Raw genomic sequence first — 14057 nt, forward strand, 5'->3', positions numbered from 1 at the left:
AGGTCAAAAAGTTTGTTAGGCTGGGCACGGTGGCTCACACCTGTAATCCCAGCACTTTGGGAGGCCGAGGCGGGTGGATCACAAGGTCAGGAGATCGAGACCATCCTGGCTAACACGATGAAACCCCATCCCTACAAAAAATACACACACAAAAAAATAGCTGGGCATGGTGGCGGGTGCCTGTAGTCCCAGCTACTTGGGAGGCTGAGGCAGGAGAATGGTGTGAACCCAGGAGGCAGAGCTTGCAGTGAGCCAAGATCGCACCATTGCACTCCAGCCTGGGCGACAGAGTGAGACTCCATCTCAAAAAAAGAAAAACAAAAAAAAGTTTATGTTTATGTTGTAAATAATGTCTTGGATTTGCTATGAAAATAGTTTTGATGGCATAGGCCTCTTGCATGGACCACACTTTGAGAACCATTGATAAAGAATGTCTTCCTAAGAGGATGTCAGGCTGTATGTATAGAAGGTGTCACCTTAAACAGACTGTAACTTGAGGCTCTATTTCATGTAACATATGCTTCAGAGGCAACTTTTCTTTGCCAGGTGCCATTTTATGTACAAAGATGTATGTAGTATTTGAGTGAAAGAAATAAGAAAAGTTATCGGTAGATGTGCCTATTTGTAGATCTGTGGGGTGAAAAAGGTTTCTGAATTTTTTGCTTTTATAATAAGCATGTTGATAGAAAAAATGAGTGACTCATTATCCTCCTGATTCTTAAATCCTCCTCACATTTTGTAATAACTACTACTAATTGAAACCCTACTTATGACTTCAGAACTTTGCTGGTACATACTTAGCATATATTATCTCACTTTCCCTCCTAACGCTACAAGCACTACAAGGAAGATTTTACAGATTAACAAACACTGTGGCTCAGAGAGAGTAAGAAACATGCTCAGAATTACAAGGCCAGTAACCAAGCAGTTGTGCTTTTGCAGTAGAAACTGGATTTGAAACCAGAACTTTGTGACCTCAAAACTTCTCCTTACCACGTGTATACAATGCCATCTTAAAGGTTATACAGTACCCTGGGAAATTTTTTTTACACAGAAAAGAATTACATCCCTACTCTCAGATACACACTAGATATAAATTCCTGTAATTAGTGATAGCTTCTTTATTTTTTAAACATTGTTTTGCTAAAAAGGAATAATAGCAAGAGAAGTAATAACTAGTTTTGCTGAACAAGAATAGTAACCAATCTGAAAGCAAAGAAGAGAGAATATGGGCCGGGCGCAGTGGCTTATGCCTGTAATCTCAGCACTTTAGGAGGCCAAGGTGGGTGGATCACGAGGTCAGGAGATCGAGACCATCCTGGCTAACATGGTGAAACCCTGTCTCTACTAAAAATACAAAAAATTAGCCGGGTGTGGCGGTGGGCGCCTATAGTCCCAGCTACTTGGGAGGCTGAGGCAGGAGAATGGCGTGAACCCGGGAGGCGGAGCTTGCAGTGAGCCAAGATCACACCACTGCACTCCAGCCTGGGCAACAGAGCAAGACTCCATCTCAAAAAATAAAGATGAGAGCATATGGAATGCAGCGCCACAGAACAAAGATACTGAGCACTAATTGTGTCCCAGGCATATGGTATGCCAGTATGCAGCTCACAGTCCAATAGTGACAGAGACATAAAATAATTACATTAATATTTACATTAGTTATTAATCTTTAAAGTTCTCCTCATTGAATAGGCCAAAATTAATTGTCCCTAATGCTGATTTTGGAAAAAGGGGAATATTAGAGGGTAGAGCTAGGTTTTTGAAACTTTCAGTTACATGATGTTTTATATATAGTCCATTTAAAAAATAATAGCATGTATTCAATCATCTGTTCAACAAATTCTAATTGAGTTATGCATAAGGACTTTAACCAATTGTTGTTACTTTTAAGTAAAAAAATTGTGTGTCTGTGTGTGTGTATGTCTCATATCATCTTGTTTGTGTTCTCATCTCCTATTAATGTACCTTACCCTACAGGACCTGAAGCTTTGGGTGAGGCTTGTCATAGGGGGACAGATGTGACCACCTGGAAAACTATTTTAACCTATTACTACACTGGATCAACCACCTTATACAGTCGCCTCTTTAATGATTTCTCATATATATATATATATGTATATATATATACACACACACACACACATGCACACACACACACACACACACATACATACACACACACTTTTTTTTTGAGACAGGGTCTTGCTCTGTCACCCAGGCTGGAGTGCAGTGGTGTGATCTCACCTCACTGCAACCTCCCCCTCCTGGGTTTAAGCAATTCTCCTGTCTCAGCCTTCCAAGTATCGGGGGAGGCTGCCCCCGATAGTCACATGGGTTCTTTTCTATTTTCCCTAAGTGTTGGCCAGTCTGAGAAATAAAGGGACAGAGTACAAAGAGAGAAATTTTAAAGCTGGGTGTCCGGGGGAGACATCACGTGTCGGCAGGTTCCATGATGCCCCACAAGCTGCAAAACCAGCAAGTTTTTATTAGTGATTTTCAAAAGGGGAGGGAGTGTACGAATAGGGTGTGGGTCACAGAGATCACATGCTTCACAAGGTAATAAGATATTACAAGGTAAATGGAGGCAGGGCGAGATCACAGGACCACAGGACAGGGGCAAAATTAAAATTGCTAATGAAGTTTCGGGCACGCATTGTCATTGATAACATCTTCTCAGGAGACAGGGTTTGAGAGCAGACAACCGGTCTGACCAAAATTTACTAGGTGGGAATTTCCTCGTCCTAATAGGCCTGGGAGCACTACAGGAGACTGGGGCTTATTTCATCCCTACAGCTGTGACCGTAAAAGACAGCCACCCCCAAAGCGGTCATTTCAGAGGCCTACCCTCACGGACGCATTCTCTTTCTCAGATATGTTCCTTGCTGAGAAAAAGAATTCAGCGATATTTCTCCCATTTGCTTTTGAAAGAAGAGAAATATGGCTCTGTTCCGCCTGGCTCACCAGCAGTCAGAGTTTAAGGTTATCTCTCTTGTTCCCTGAACATTGCTGTTATCCTGTTCTTTTTTCAAGGTGCCCAGATTTCATATTGTTCAAACACACATGCTGTACAAACAATTTGTGCAGTTAACGCAATCCTCACAGGGTCCTGAGGTGACATGCATCCTCCTCAGCTTATGAAGATGATGGGATTAAGAGATTAAAGTAAAGACAGGGAGAGGAAATCACAAGGGTATTGATTGGGGAAGTGATAAGTGCCCATGAAATCTTCACAATTTATGTTCAGAGATTGCAGTAAAGATAGACGTAAGAAATTATGAAAGTATCAATTTGGGGAACTAATAAATGTCCATGAAATCTTCACAATCCACGTTCTTCTGCCATGGCTTCAGCCAGTCCCTCCGTTCCCACCCTGACTTCCCACAACACCCAAGTACCTGGGATTACAGGCGCATGCCACCACACCTGGCTAATTTTTGTATTTTTTGTAGAGACAGGGTTTTACCATGTTGTCCAGGCTGGTCTTGAACTCCTGAACTCAAGTGATCGCCTGCCTTGGCCTCCCAAAGTGTTGGGATTATAGGCATCATCTACCACGCCTGACCTTAAGTATATTTTTCTTGGAACTTTTTTTTTTTTTAAGTGGTGAATTTAGTAGAAGAATGCTTTCCTTTTTTGGATCACAGTTTATGTTCTGTTCTAAAAAATGAGGTAAAATTAGACTACAAGTCAAAATAATTCTAATATTAACCTAAAATAAACGTGGATAAAAGTCATTTTGTTTGTGTTCTCATCTCCTATTAATGTACCTTACCCTACAGGGCCTGAAGCTTTGGGTGAGGCTTGTCATAGAGAGACAGATGTGACCACCTGGGAAACTGTTTTAACCTATTACTACACTGGATCAACCACCTTATACAGTCACCTCTTTAATAATTTCTCATTTTCTCTATTAAAGAAGACCACAAAGTGTTGGCATATTATAAGTAATCCAGCTCACCCCATAATGATACAGTGAATTATATACTTTCCTAAACTTAATCATTCAAGATCTCACTTCCTTCCCTGCAGGCAAAAAGCATTATATTTTACACATGGCTCCCAGCTGGTTTTCATTGAGGCCTTCAGAATCCATTTGAACACTGAGAGCTTTAAGAAGAGCTGCTTTATCTTTCTTAGTCAACTTTGGTCATGGTACCATTAGGTCTTTTTGTTTTCAAATTTTTCGGTTTTTGAAGGCAGAGAAACAACATGTGTCCATATTATAATTGTGCTTTATGACTGGGCAAGGAACTTTGGGTTTCATTTGCAATTAATGTCTCTTTTGAGGATATTTACAACTTCTCATTCTTCGTTGCCATCTTCATACCGATTTATAGACATATGTGTCACATTTCAGCCCAGAGAGATTACAGCAAATAAATAAGAAACTTACTAGACTTTTAACTTTCTATTTGTTTAATCCTACCCATAACTTACTCATCAGACCTTAATTGTTGGAAATAGGACTTCTTTTTAAAAAGCTGTATAAATTAATAGGTCCAATTATTGTAGATACTCCATAAATGTTTGATATATGGATATACTTTTTAAAAAATGCTTTTAACCCGGGGCTGTTTTTAATATCATTTCTTTTAGATATGATGAACACCTCTGATGAAGAAGACAACAATCAGTTAAATGTAAATTAACCATTCTTTTGAGGGTAGAAGTGCCAATGCATACTTCTGGCTGTTTTTATGATAATGTTGCTATTTGTAATACACTGATAAAAATCCAGTGCTATATTACAAACTGAATTTTTCTTACTAAGTAATTATATAAATATTTTCCCATCTCTCTGGTAATAGTAGTAGTTTTCAGGTCTTAGTATATTTTTGACTATCTCAGATTTTATGATTGAAGTTCATTGTGAGGGCTTTCCATTACCCTGATGGTGGAATGCCAAGCACTCCATGCTCTGGCCGTGGCTCTCTCAGGTGTCATTTTGGTGGAGCGTGGTACTATCCAACAGTACTTTCTGTGCTAAGGGAAATGCTCTGTATTGTGCTGTCCATCATGGCATCGCACAAGTGACACAATGGGGCACTTAAAATGTAGCTGATGTGACTGAGTAACTGAGCGTTTGTTTTTTTGTTTAATTAATTTAAATGTAAATACCCACATGTGGCTAGTGGCTACTGTATTGGGCGGCACAGCTCTAACATGCTGACTTTCTTGCGGTTTTGCAGTTGTACCAAGTATATTCTTGCCTCGCAGCCTTTTTGCTTGCCTTTCTGTTATCTGGAATGCTCTTCCACGTGGCTGGGCTTCACATCCTTCAGGCCTGGGCTCCAATGCTGCCTCTGTAGGGAGCATTCTCTGAGTCACCTTACCTCAAATAACTTCCCCTCCCCACAATCTTCCTCCTTATGCATTGCTGTATGTATTTATTACTACCTGATATTTTATTTACGATCTGTCTCCTCTACTCTAAAGACTTTGTTCAATTTTTCTCTATATTTTACTCATAGAAGTCAGGAGACCATAATGTTTAAGGGCATGGGCTTTAACATATGCTTGAATAAGATATGCTTGACAAGCTCAGTTCTGCTGCTTACAAACTCTGCACCTTAAACAAATTATCTACGCTTTTGGAACTTCAGTTTTCCCATCATAAAATGGGGGTAAAAATGCCTGCCTCTAAGAGTACTGTGAAAATTAATAACATAAATAAATAAAACATTTAGGACTCTCTTTACAGAAATGAATTTGTTGTCTAGATTAACTTTAATTTTGATGGAGAAAAATCCAAACCCAAAAAAGAAGTAGGATGAGTTGATAGGCTTCAGTGTGCAAAGATCAAGAGTAAAAAGGAGTGGATAGTTACCCTTACAGAATTAAATGTTCCATTATTTGGGAAAATCACATGAAGAGAGGTGTTTGCCTTAGGGATAAATAAAGGTCAACTACTAAGCCCATTTTTTTAAACTTTTATATTGAAATATGTTATAGTTTGCATACAGTAAAATGAATAGATTTTAATTGTACAGCTTGATAATCTTTTAGACATACACACATCCTTTTAACAAACACACGAGTCAATATAGAGAATACTTGCAACATCCCAGAAGGCTATCTTCCACCCCCTTCCACTCAGTAAACCTCAGTGGAAACCCATTATGCTGGGATCTGTCAATGCAGGCTTTTCCTATTTTTTTCTATTCTTTTATATTAATTTGTTTTTCCTATTCTTTCACATAAGTGAAATCATACAGTTTTTAGTCTTTCATATCTGACTTCTTTCACTCAACAGTAAGTCTGTGGTATTTATCTATGTTTGTGTATATAGCAATAGTTCATGTTTCCTACTGCTCGGTTATATAAGTATACCACAATTTATTTATCGATCTTATTATCGGTAGACACTTGGGTTGTTTCTGGTGATGACTAAAACTGCTATGAGCATGCCTTTTAGAGGACATAGGCACTCATTTCTGGTTTTATGCAGTGTTTGTATGCATGGCGTTAGTAGGTACTATCAATGGAGATTTTTTTTTTTTGCCACTCCACTGGGCCCATTTTGAAAAAAAGGAAAAAAGGTAATGCTGGAAAGTCCTTGGTCCTGCCAGCTTTTTCATAAATGGTTGGAAAGATGCTCAATTAAACTTAATATAAAGAAAATCTCAGAAAATTATAATCTGACTGCATAAAGGACTAGTTTGGAAAGAGAATTTTATTCATTTTGCAGGGCATTCTCTTAGTTGGAGTAATTGTGAATTTTGTGACTTAAAATATTAATAAAAAAATTATGCCCAAACTGTCAAATGAGCCTGGGAATGAAACCGCTTATAGGTCTCTCCATCAGCAAACAATGGCATGACTCTCAGGGCACGTGCTTGGGACAGAGACCAAATTTGATTCGTTCTAGTTCACTAATAGGGAATTTAGAAGATGTTCTGAGAGATTCAGACCAAAAAACAAAAAAAAAACAAAAAAAACAAAAAAAAAAACGCCAAATCGAAATATCAGTTAAGTGAGAGTTCAGAAACTTTTCCTGTGAAGAAATGGCTAAAAGAGTTGACATTATTTAGTCAAGATGTGAGAAAGTGAAGAAAAGATGACTTGATGCTGTCCTTTAGATGGGAGGATTTTAGAAGAGGATTTGGATTGGTTTTTGTTCCTAGAGAAGACCATCTTATAGGCATTAGGCACCTCTCTCCTTTCACTCAGAGTACTTATACCACTAGAATAAAGTACTACATGATATTAGGAAGGATTCTTAGCAATTGGCTAGAGAGGAAATTATGTTGTTCTTTTGCTACGAATTGTCTAGAGACAATAACTCTCTGCCTGGAGTAATTAGAACATTTTAGGGGAATACAGATAATTAGGACAGATAACTTTGGGAATCTTTTAATCTCAGATATTATGTATATTGTGGTTGAAAGGGACTTATAGCCAAAGAAAAGTGTCAGTATAATAGAAGAAGCTCAGCTCCTTTGGTAACTTGTAAGAGAGTTTCACTTTAGAGATGCCCATTTGGGCATTCAGTGTTTTGACTGCTCTTTCCTTACCTGTTAGAAGATGCTAGAAGATATAACTTAACCATCTTCATGTAGATGTCATCATGCTGCCCAACTCACTATGGTACATTGTCTGACCAGAAACTATATATTTCACTTTGTAGATAATTTCTCTATTACTTCTCTTGAGAAACATCTTCCTAGTCTGTCATGGGCAGTTGCCTTGTCATTGTTCCCTGGAAACCTTCTTTATCAGACTGACAACTCCTCGTGTTTGTAATTTCCAATTCGGAATCCTCCAAATTGGAATTAAGAGGAGATGCTACATGTTTCCAGTTCATTCTTGATCCAGAGAGCACCTTTGTGAGGAACTTGTCGGGATTCAGTTAATTAATCCATGTGAAGTTCCTAGAACTGCCTGGCACAGAATAAACATTCAGTGAGGGGTAGCTATTCTTACTGTTCTTTCTCTGTTTCATGTCTGGCTTCTCTGTATGTATGTATTACTAGTGATCAATTCTAGGAAATAAAGGGAAGTGAAGCAGGCCAGTTGGTTGGACCTAAGGAGAAGAACAAATGCAATCATGCAGAAAGATGATAGTAACTTAAAAGTATAGTTTTGGAAAATCTCTTTAAATCTAACCAATGCACAGTGGAAAATCCCTGAAGAACCAATCTAATTATTCAATTAAATGGAACCGTTATGCTGACTTTTACTACAGAAGGCAAGCATAATTTAGAAAATGGGGCATTTTAATTCTCTTTTGTTTTCCAATTAGTGCAATTGCTCTAATGGGGAGTACTCATGCTTGAGTCTATGTTCTTCCAGTATGTACTTTGCACATAATTTCAGTCTCTCTCTCTCCCCCAAAACTGGAATCCTCACCTGTTGACATAGAGATTTACTTATTGCAGTGCTCATACTGCCCAGATCATGGCCTCAGAGCAAATATCCTTCTGCCATGAAAGTGGACCCGACCAGCACCAGTCCCCCCACCCCCCACCCCTGGAGCTCTGCTTTTCCTGCCGGGTATAATTAGGATGCTAAAGTAACGGAGCTCTCACTTTTCTTGCTGATGCCAGCTTACCACAACAGACCACATGAGTTTACTCTTAGTTGAAAGTGGTAAGGAAAATGCTAAGAACATTCATTTTAATTGGTCAACATTATGCAGACTTTAATGCCACTGTTTTATAGTCCTGTGCTTAGGATTTCTTTCTGCCACTAGCCATCAGCTTATTATAGCAGATAGTCTTATTTGCTTCTGATTATCCTTTTTATTATTATTTGATTATTGATTATTACTTGAAAAATTTAAACCTCTTTTGTTTATTGCTACCTTATTTAGGTAACAGTTTCATCTGCCCTAATATTTGTTCTGCATAAAAGACTGATAGTTTCACACTGGTGGGAAAGTATTTTTTCATCATATGGCTGTCAAGACCAGGATGAATAGCAGATTTTTTTTTTTCTTAAATGCTTGCTTTGATGCTGATGTTTCGTAGCTAAAAGACATGGATCATATGGGTAGTGTGTGATGGTGGCAGGAAAGGTGGCAGGGATGGTGGTACAAATGGTCCTTTAATATAACTAGACGTGTTTTCTTTGCATTGGTTGGATTTATTCCTCCTGAACTCTGGAAAATGTTTAATTTGTTATTCTAAAATGAAAAAGATCCATAAAATATGAGAGAATAGTAAAAGGAGAATTGTGTTTTTAAAAAAGTGAACTCACTCTTCTTAAAAGTTTTGGGAGGATTTAGGAAGTTAGGCACTGACCTAAGTATAGGAAATGTGGTCTTTGCCTTTGGAGCCAACATGACACATTTTAGTGGGGAAAAGCACAGTAACCTTTTAATTCTGTCATACAGCTGAAGCTGTAAGGTGTGGGCGATGGCTGCAGTTCCTCATCAGGACTTCATGTTCCATCTCCCCCTCCACAAAGTCCTTCTCTCATAGGCCTGTGGGGAGAGCTGGGGCTGAGTTCCTTTGAGTAAGTTTACCTAAGATTTTGCTTTTTTATTAAATGAGTGGGGAATAGGTAGAAATAAAAGAAAAATTATTTAAATTACAACTAGAAAGCTTTAACATTAGGAGGAAAAAAACCCAGAAATTACAAAGTATATGCAAAACAGAGGATTAATTAGTTTATAGTGATATTGAGAAGGTCCATCTATGTAAGTATAACATGGTCATTTAAATTCATAATTTAAGAAACAGTTATGTCTTTAAATTAGTTTGAACATTTTCACATTCTAAAAAATACATTTAAAATCAAAAGAATCAAAACTAGAACTAAAAGAATATAAAGTCATTTCTAATTTTACAAAGGATTGATTTCCTGGCTTAAGTACCAATTATTCCTCTATAACACTGTAAGAGTCATTCTGAGGCTGATAATAATTACGGTCATTTATTGGATGTTTGCTCTAAGCCAGAGATGAGGCAAACTATGACTCATGGGCCAAATCTAGTCTTACTGGAACATAGCCATGTTCATTTGTTTTTGCAGTAGAATAGAATTGAGTAGTTGTGGCAAAGATCGACCCTCCAGAGCCTCAAATATTTACTATCTTGCCCTTTCCTGACGAAGTTTGCCAATCCCTGATTTAAGACAAGCACTGTTCTTTGTAACAATTATGTCATTTAATCCTTACAATATCTCTAGGAGGTTAGTTTCTTATCCTACTTTTATAGATGATGAAATAGAGGCTCAAAGATATTAAGTGACTTGCCCAGGGTTACTCAGCTAAGTGGAAGAATATGAACTTGAAGCCATGATGATAGAGTCCATACTTTCCCCTTTGTGCCCAATTTCTTTGTTGTTAGCCTTCAGAGAGGTGGCATATCTTGGTGGTTAAAGGTATAGAAGACTCTGAAGCCAGGTTGCTTAAAGTGAGATGACCTTAGGCAATAAATGACTTGACTTTGTATCTCAGAATATAAATGTTGGCAAATACTACTATTATGAACCTCCTGTTTTGTAGGTGAGATACTAAATCTCCAGAAAGGCTTTTAAGCTTTCCAAAGACCTGACTTTACAAATGACTATAGCTTACCTCCAGTGCTAGATAGATAACACATATTTCAGAGGGCTGATGGTTTTGGAAAGGTAAAATCATGAGTCCAGTGTTCATTTTTTTCTCTCTTAATTATCAGGTACTTCATAGACAGCAGTCTCAGCCAGCCAAGGAGAGTTCCCCTCCCAGAGAAGAAGCTCCTCCGCCACCTCCTCCGACTGAAGACAGTTGTGCCAAAAAGCCCCGGTCTCGCACAAAGATCTCCTTAGAAGCCCTGGGGATCCTCCAAAGCTTTATTCATGATGTAGGCCTGTACCCCGACCAGGAAGCCATCCACACTCTTTCGGCTCAGCTGGATCTCCCCAAACACACCATCATCAAGTTCTTCCAGAACCAGCGGTACCACGTGAAGCACCACGGGAAGCTGAAAGAGCACCTGGGCTCTGCGGTGGACGTGGCCGAGTATAAGGACGAGGAGCTGCTGACCGAGTCAGAGGAGAACGACAGCGAGGAAGGCTCCGAGGAGATGTACAAAGTGGAGGCTGAGGAGGAAAATGCTGACAAAAGCAAGGCAGCACCTGCCGAAATTGACCAGAGATAATGTGAACTACTACTAGGCAAAGCAATACATCGGTCCAAGGATTTTCTGCTTTCATTTCTTTAAAAGTTTTTTGTTTGTTTGTTTTTTTGTTTTTGTTTTTGGGTTTTTTTTTTTTTTTGCTTTATTTTTGTCTTTTTATGTCTGTTTTGTTTTTCTTACCCTTTTGGACATTTCTTTGTTGCACAGGATACACCTATAGACTGAATAAGTTCAGTATTTCCGAATCAGACATCGCCTTGGCAAAGACACTAAAGCGTTACACTTTATCCCGTCTCTATGACTGGATCATAGTCATTATAATCACAGGAGACTCTGCCTTCATTATCCTTGCACTTAACGGAAGTTACATCAGGCAAGTTCCAGGATGAAAAGAACTATGAAATAAATGAAGGAAGCTACAAGTGTGTGTGTATATGTATATGTATATATCTCTATATTTACATATATATATTAAAATTGCATGGGACAGAGACTTTGCAATCCGAAAGAATAGACTGTGAAATGAGTTCTTAAAGAAAAGACTTGTTTATGTATTAAAAAAAACCACTTCACAGTGAGTCGCTTTGGCTTTTTGATAAACTGCGGCCTGCTCTCAGGGTGGGGTGACTATTTTTGAATTCCTATTTATTTTTTGTGTTTGTCCCTGATTTTTTTTTTTTAATTCTATGGCTTCCTATCTGGCAGCTTAATGGGTAATTTTTGAGGTATGTATTTAACAAAATAAACCAACACTGCCGAAAAAAAAAAAAAAAAGTAAAGTGAAAAAAATCAGGGCACATTAAAATGATACAAGTCAAATTAATCTTAAAGACACAATGCACACTTAAAATGACTCAATAAAATGACTTGCTGCGTTCCGTTATTCAATTTATCATTACTGTAGTGAACAGATGCATTTCTGTGGAATTCCAAATAAGTAAAACTGAAATTCAGTGCAGAGAAAACTTTGTCCATCAGTGCAAGTCTTGATCAAATGACATTTTGACATTGGACATACGGAATTCATAGTATGAGCCACATTTTGTTGTGAAATTTATTTACCAGCTTGTGGCTTCAAATCTGAAAATTAATAAGCCTGCTCGTTTAAAAGTTGTTTGTTGTTGCTGTTTTTTTGTCTTTGTTTTTTACTAGAAAATAGTTCAGTGTAATATTAAGTTAGAAAGAAGTTGCTGCCCAGTTAAAGGGGCTCCCTCTCAAATAAATCTCCATCCTTCCCTCTCCCAAAAGACATTTCTGATTTCTGTTTCACTTTGGGCTTCCTCTTCTTCGTACACATTCCATCTACCTAATCAAACATTTTCAGTCCGTAATCTCTCCCGTCCGTTTTCCTGGGATGACAGCCCTTACAAGAACTGTTTTTGAATCGTTGTGCAGCTCCGGGCAATAGAGTATGTGAAGCGATTTCAGTAGAATCACTCACTCATCCTAAAAGAAAACATTATCCCAGTTACCTACATCGCAATTACCTTATGTAAAGCAGAACTAATGCTGACTGGATGTTTAATGGGATGAGCATTAAAGCTGCAATCTACTATAGTACTCCAGATCTCTTTCAGCTTCCTATGAGAAACACCAGAAGCATTACTTTCCACTTCTACTTACAGTAATTGCCAGAGGAGACCTCACATTCAGGACTGGCCTAGTGAGCGTAATCCATGCTTTAAACTGGCCATTAAACAGTCCCACATGGTTGGATTTTTTTTTTTTTTTTTTTTTATTTTTGCTTTCACGAAACCTTGTCAAAGACCTCATGCAATATCACTTTGAAAGTTATTTTCTGTTTACTACACAAACATTGTAATATAACTGTTAATACTATTTATATATTTGAAAGGTATAAAAGGTAGGAGTTAAAAAAAAACCTCTATGTGTAGATATTAACTCAGAACTTACAATATACAGGGAGAAGACATGTTGCAATACAAGCTAATTCTAGCTGCTCAGTAACCTCTGGAGTTTTTAAAGGGACATTTTCCTGTACTTTTTCAAATAATGATGTTTAAAAATTATCTTGACATGAGCGTCATATACCTTTGCAAAAGGATGGTTGTTTGCAGTTAGCCCTGGCCCCATCCTTCCTATTTCTGTAGTATGCTGCAGCTTTAATCAGAAAGTCCATGGTTGCTGCTTCCTGATCTCCGAGTTACTCTTTCCAAATTGTCTTCTTACACTGTTGCTGAAGGTCACTCTGTACACGTAATGGAAACTGATTTTGCCAAGCTCTTACAAGGTGGTTCATCTATCGATGGCATCCGCATTTGGTATCTTTTACACTTCAACCAAAAATTTATTAGGTATTTTTCAATGCTAAGTCTTGCCTTTTATTTTTTAATTTCACTGCCAAGTTTGCAGTGGTTCTAAGTGAATCTGTGGGCATTTTAGCCTGTGGTCTTGCCAGATCTTTGCGAATTACAATGCATATATGTCTATTTATTCAATATCTGTCATATAATATCTATTTGGAAGAAGAAACTTTCTCTTGTAGTGCCTCTTGACAAAGCACAATTTCCCGCCTTTTTTTTTTTGTGAAATGAAAAAAACAAATTGTGTTTTATTGCGGTATCAACAATGTGAATAAGGATTAACATATTGTAAATGTTCTTTTTTCCATGTAAATCAACTATCTTTGTTATCACTAAGTGATAATTAATTTTTAACTTATGTGCATTGTTAGGCTGTTAGAATTTTTTGGTTGTTAAAATAAACGCATTCAATAAATATGACTTTGTTTGTCAAGTATTTTACTGGGCATTATCTGCTTTCCCACTTAATTTTTCATGCAGAGCGAGACCTGGTGAGTCTTAGGAAAATTTGTACCCTTATTTTAGAAACAAGACAGTGGTACCTGCAATTACAGATGTATGAGTCCTGTACAGTGCATGGATTTAATAGCACATGTGAATGTATGTGTGTCTCTGTGTGTATATAAACAGATGCATGCTCACTTCCTGGAGCTGGCGACTGGGAGAG

At 37.9% G+C, this 14057-nt stretch overlaps 1 protein-coding gene across 3 annotated transcripts in view; it reads left to right on the top strand.

Annotated features, from left to right (window-relative positions):
- The window catches only part of SATB2 (SATB homeobox 2), a 190036-nt gene extending 176232 nt beyond the window's left edge, over window positions 1-13804 (top strand). For all 3 annotated transcript variants that reach the window (XM_032755048.2, XM_058439896.1, XM_032755047.2), the window contains one exon: window positions 10626-13804. In XM_032755048.2, the coding sequence (XP_032610939.1) occupies window positions 10626-11087 (462 nt within the window). In that variant the 3' untranslated portion in view covers window positions 11088-13804. The remainder of the gene's footprint in view (window positions 1-10625) is intronic.
- Window positions 13805-14057: the final 253 nt, after the last annotated feature.

The sequence above is a fragment of the Hylobates moloch genome, unplaced genomic scaffold, assembly GCF_009828535.3.
Source record: "Hylobates moloch isolate HMO894 unplaced genomic scaffold, HMol_V3 SCAFFOLD_1, whole genome shotgun sequence".
NCBI lineage: Eukaryota > Metazoa > Chordata > Mammalia > Primates > Hylobatidae > Hylobates > Hylobates moloch.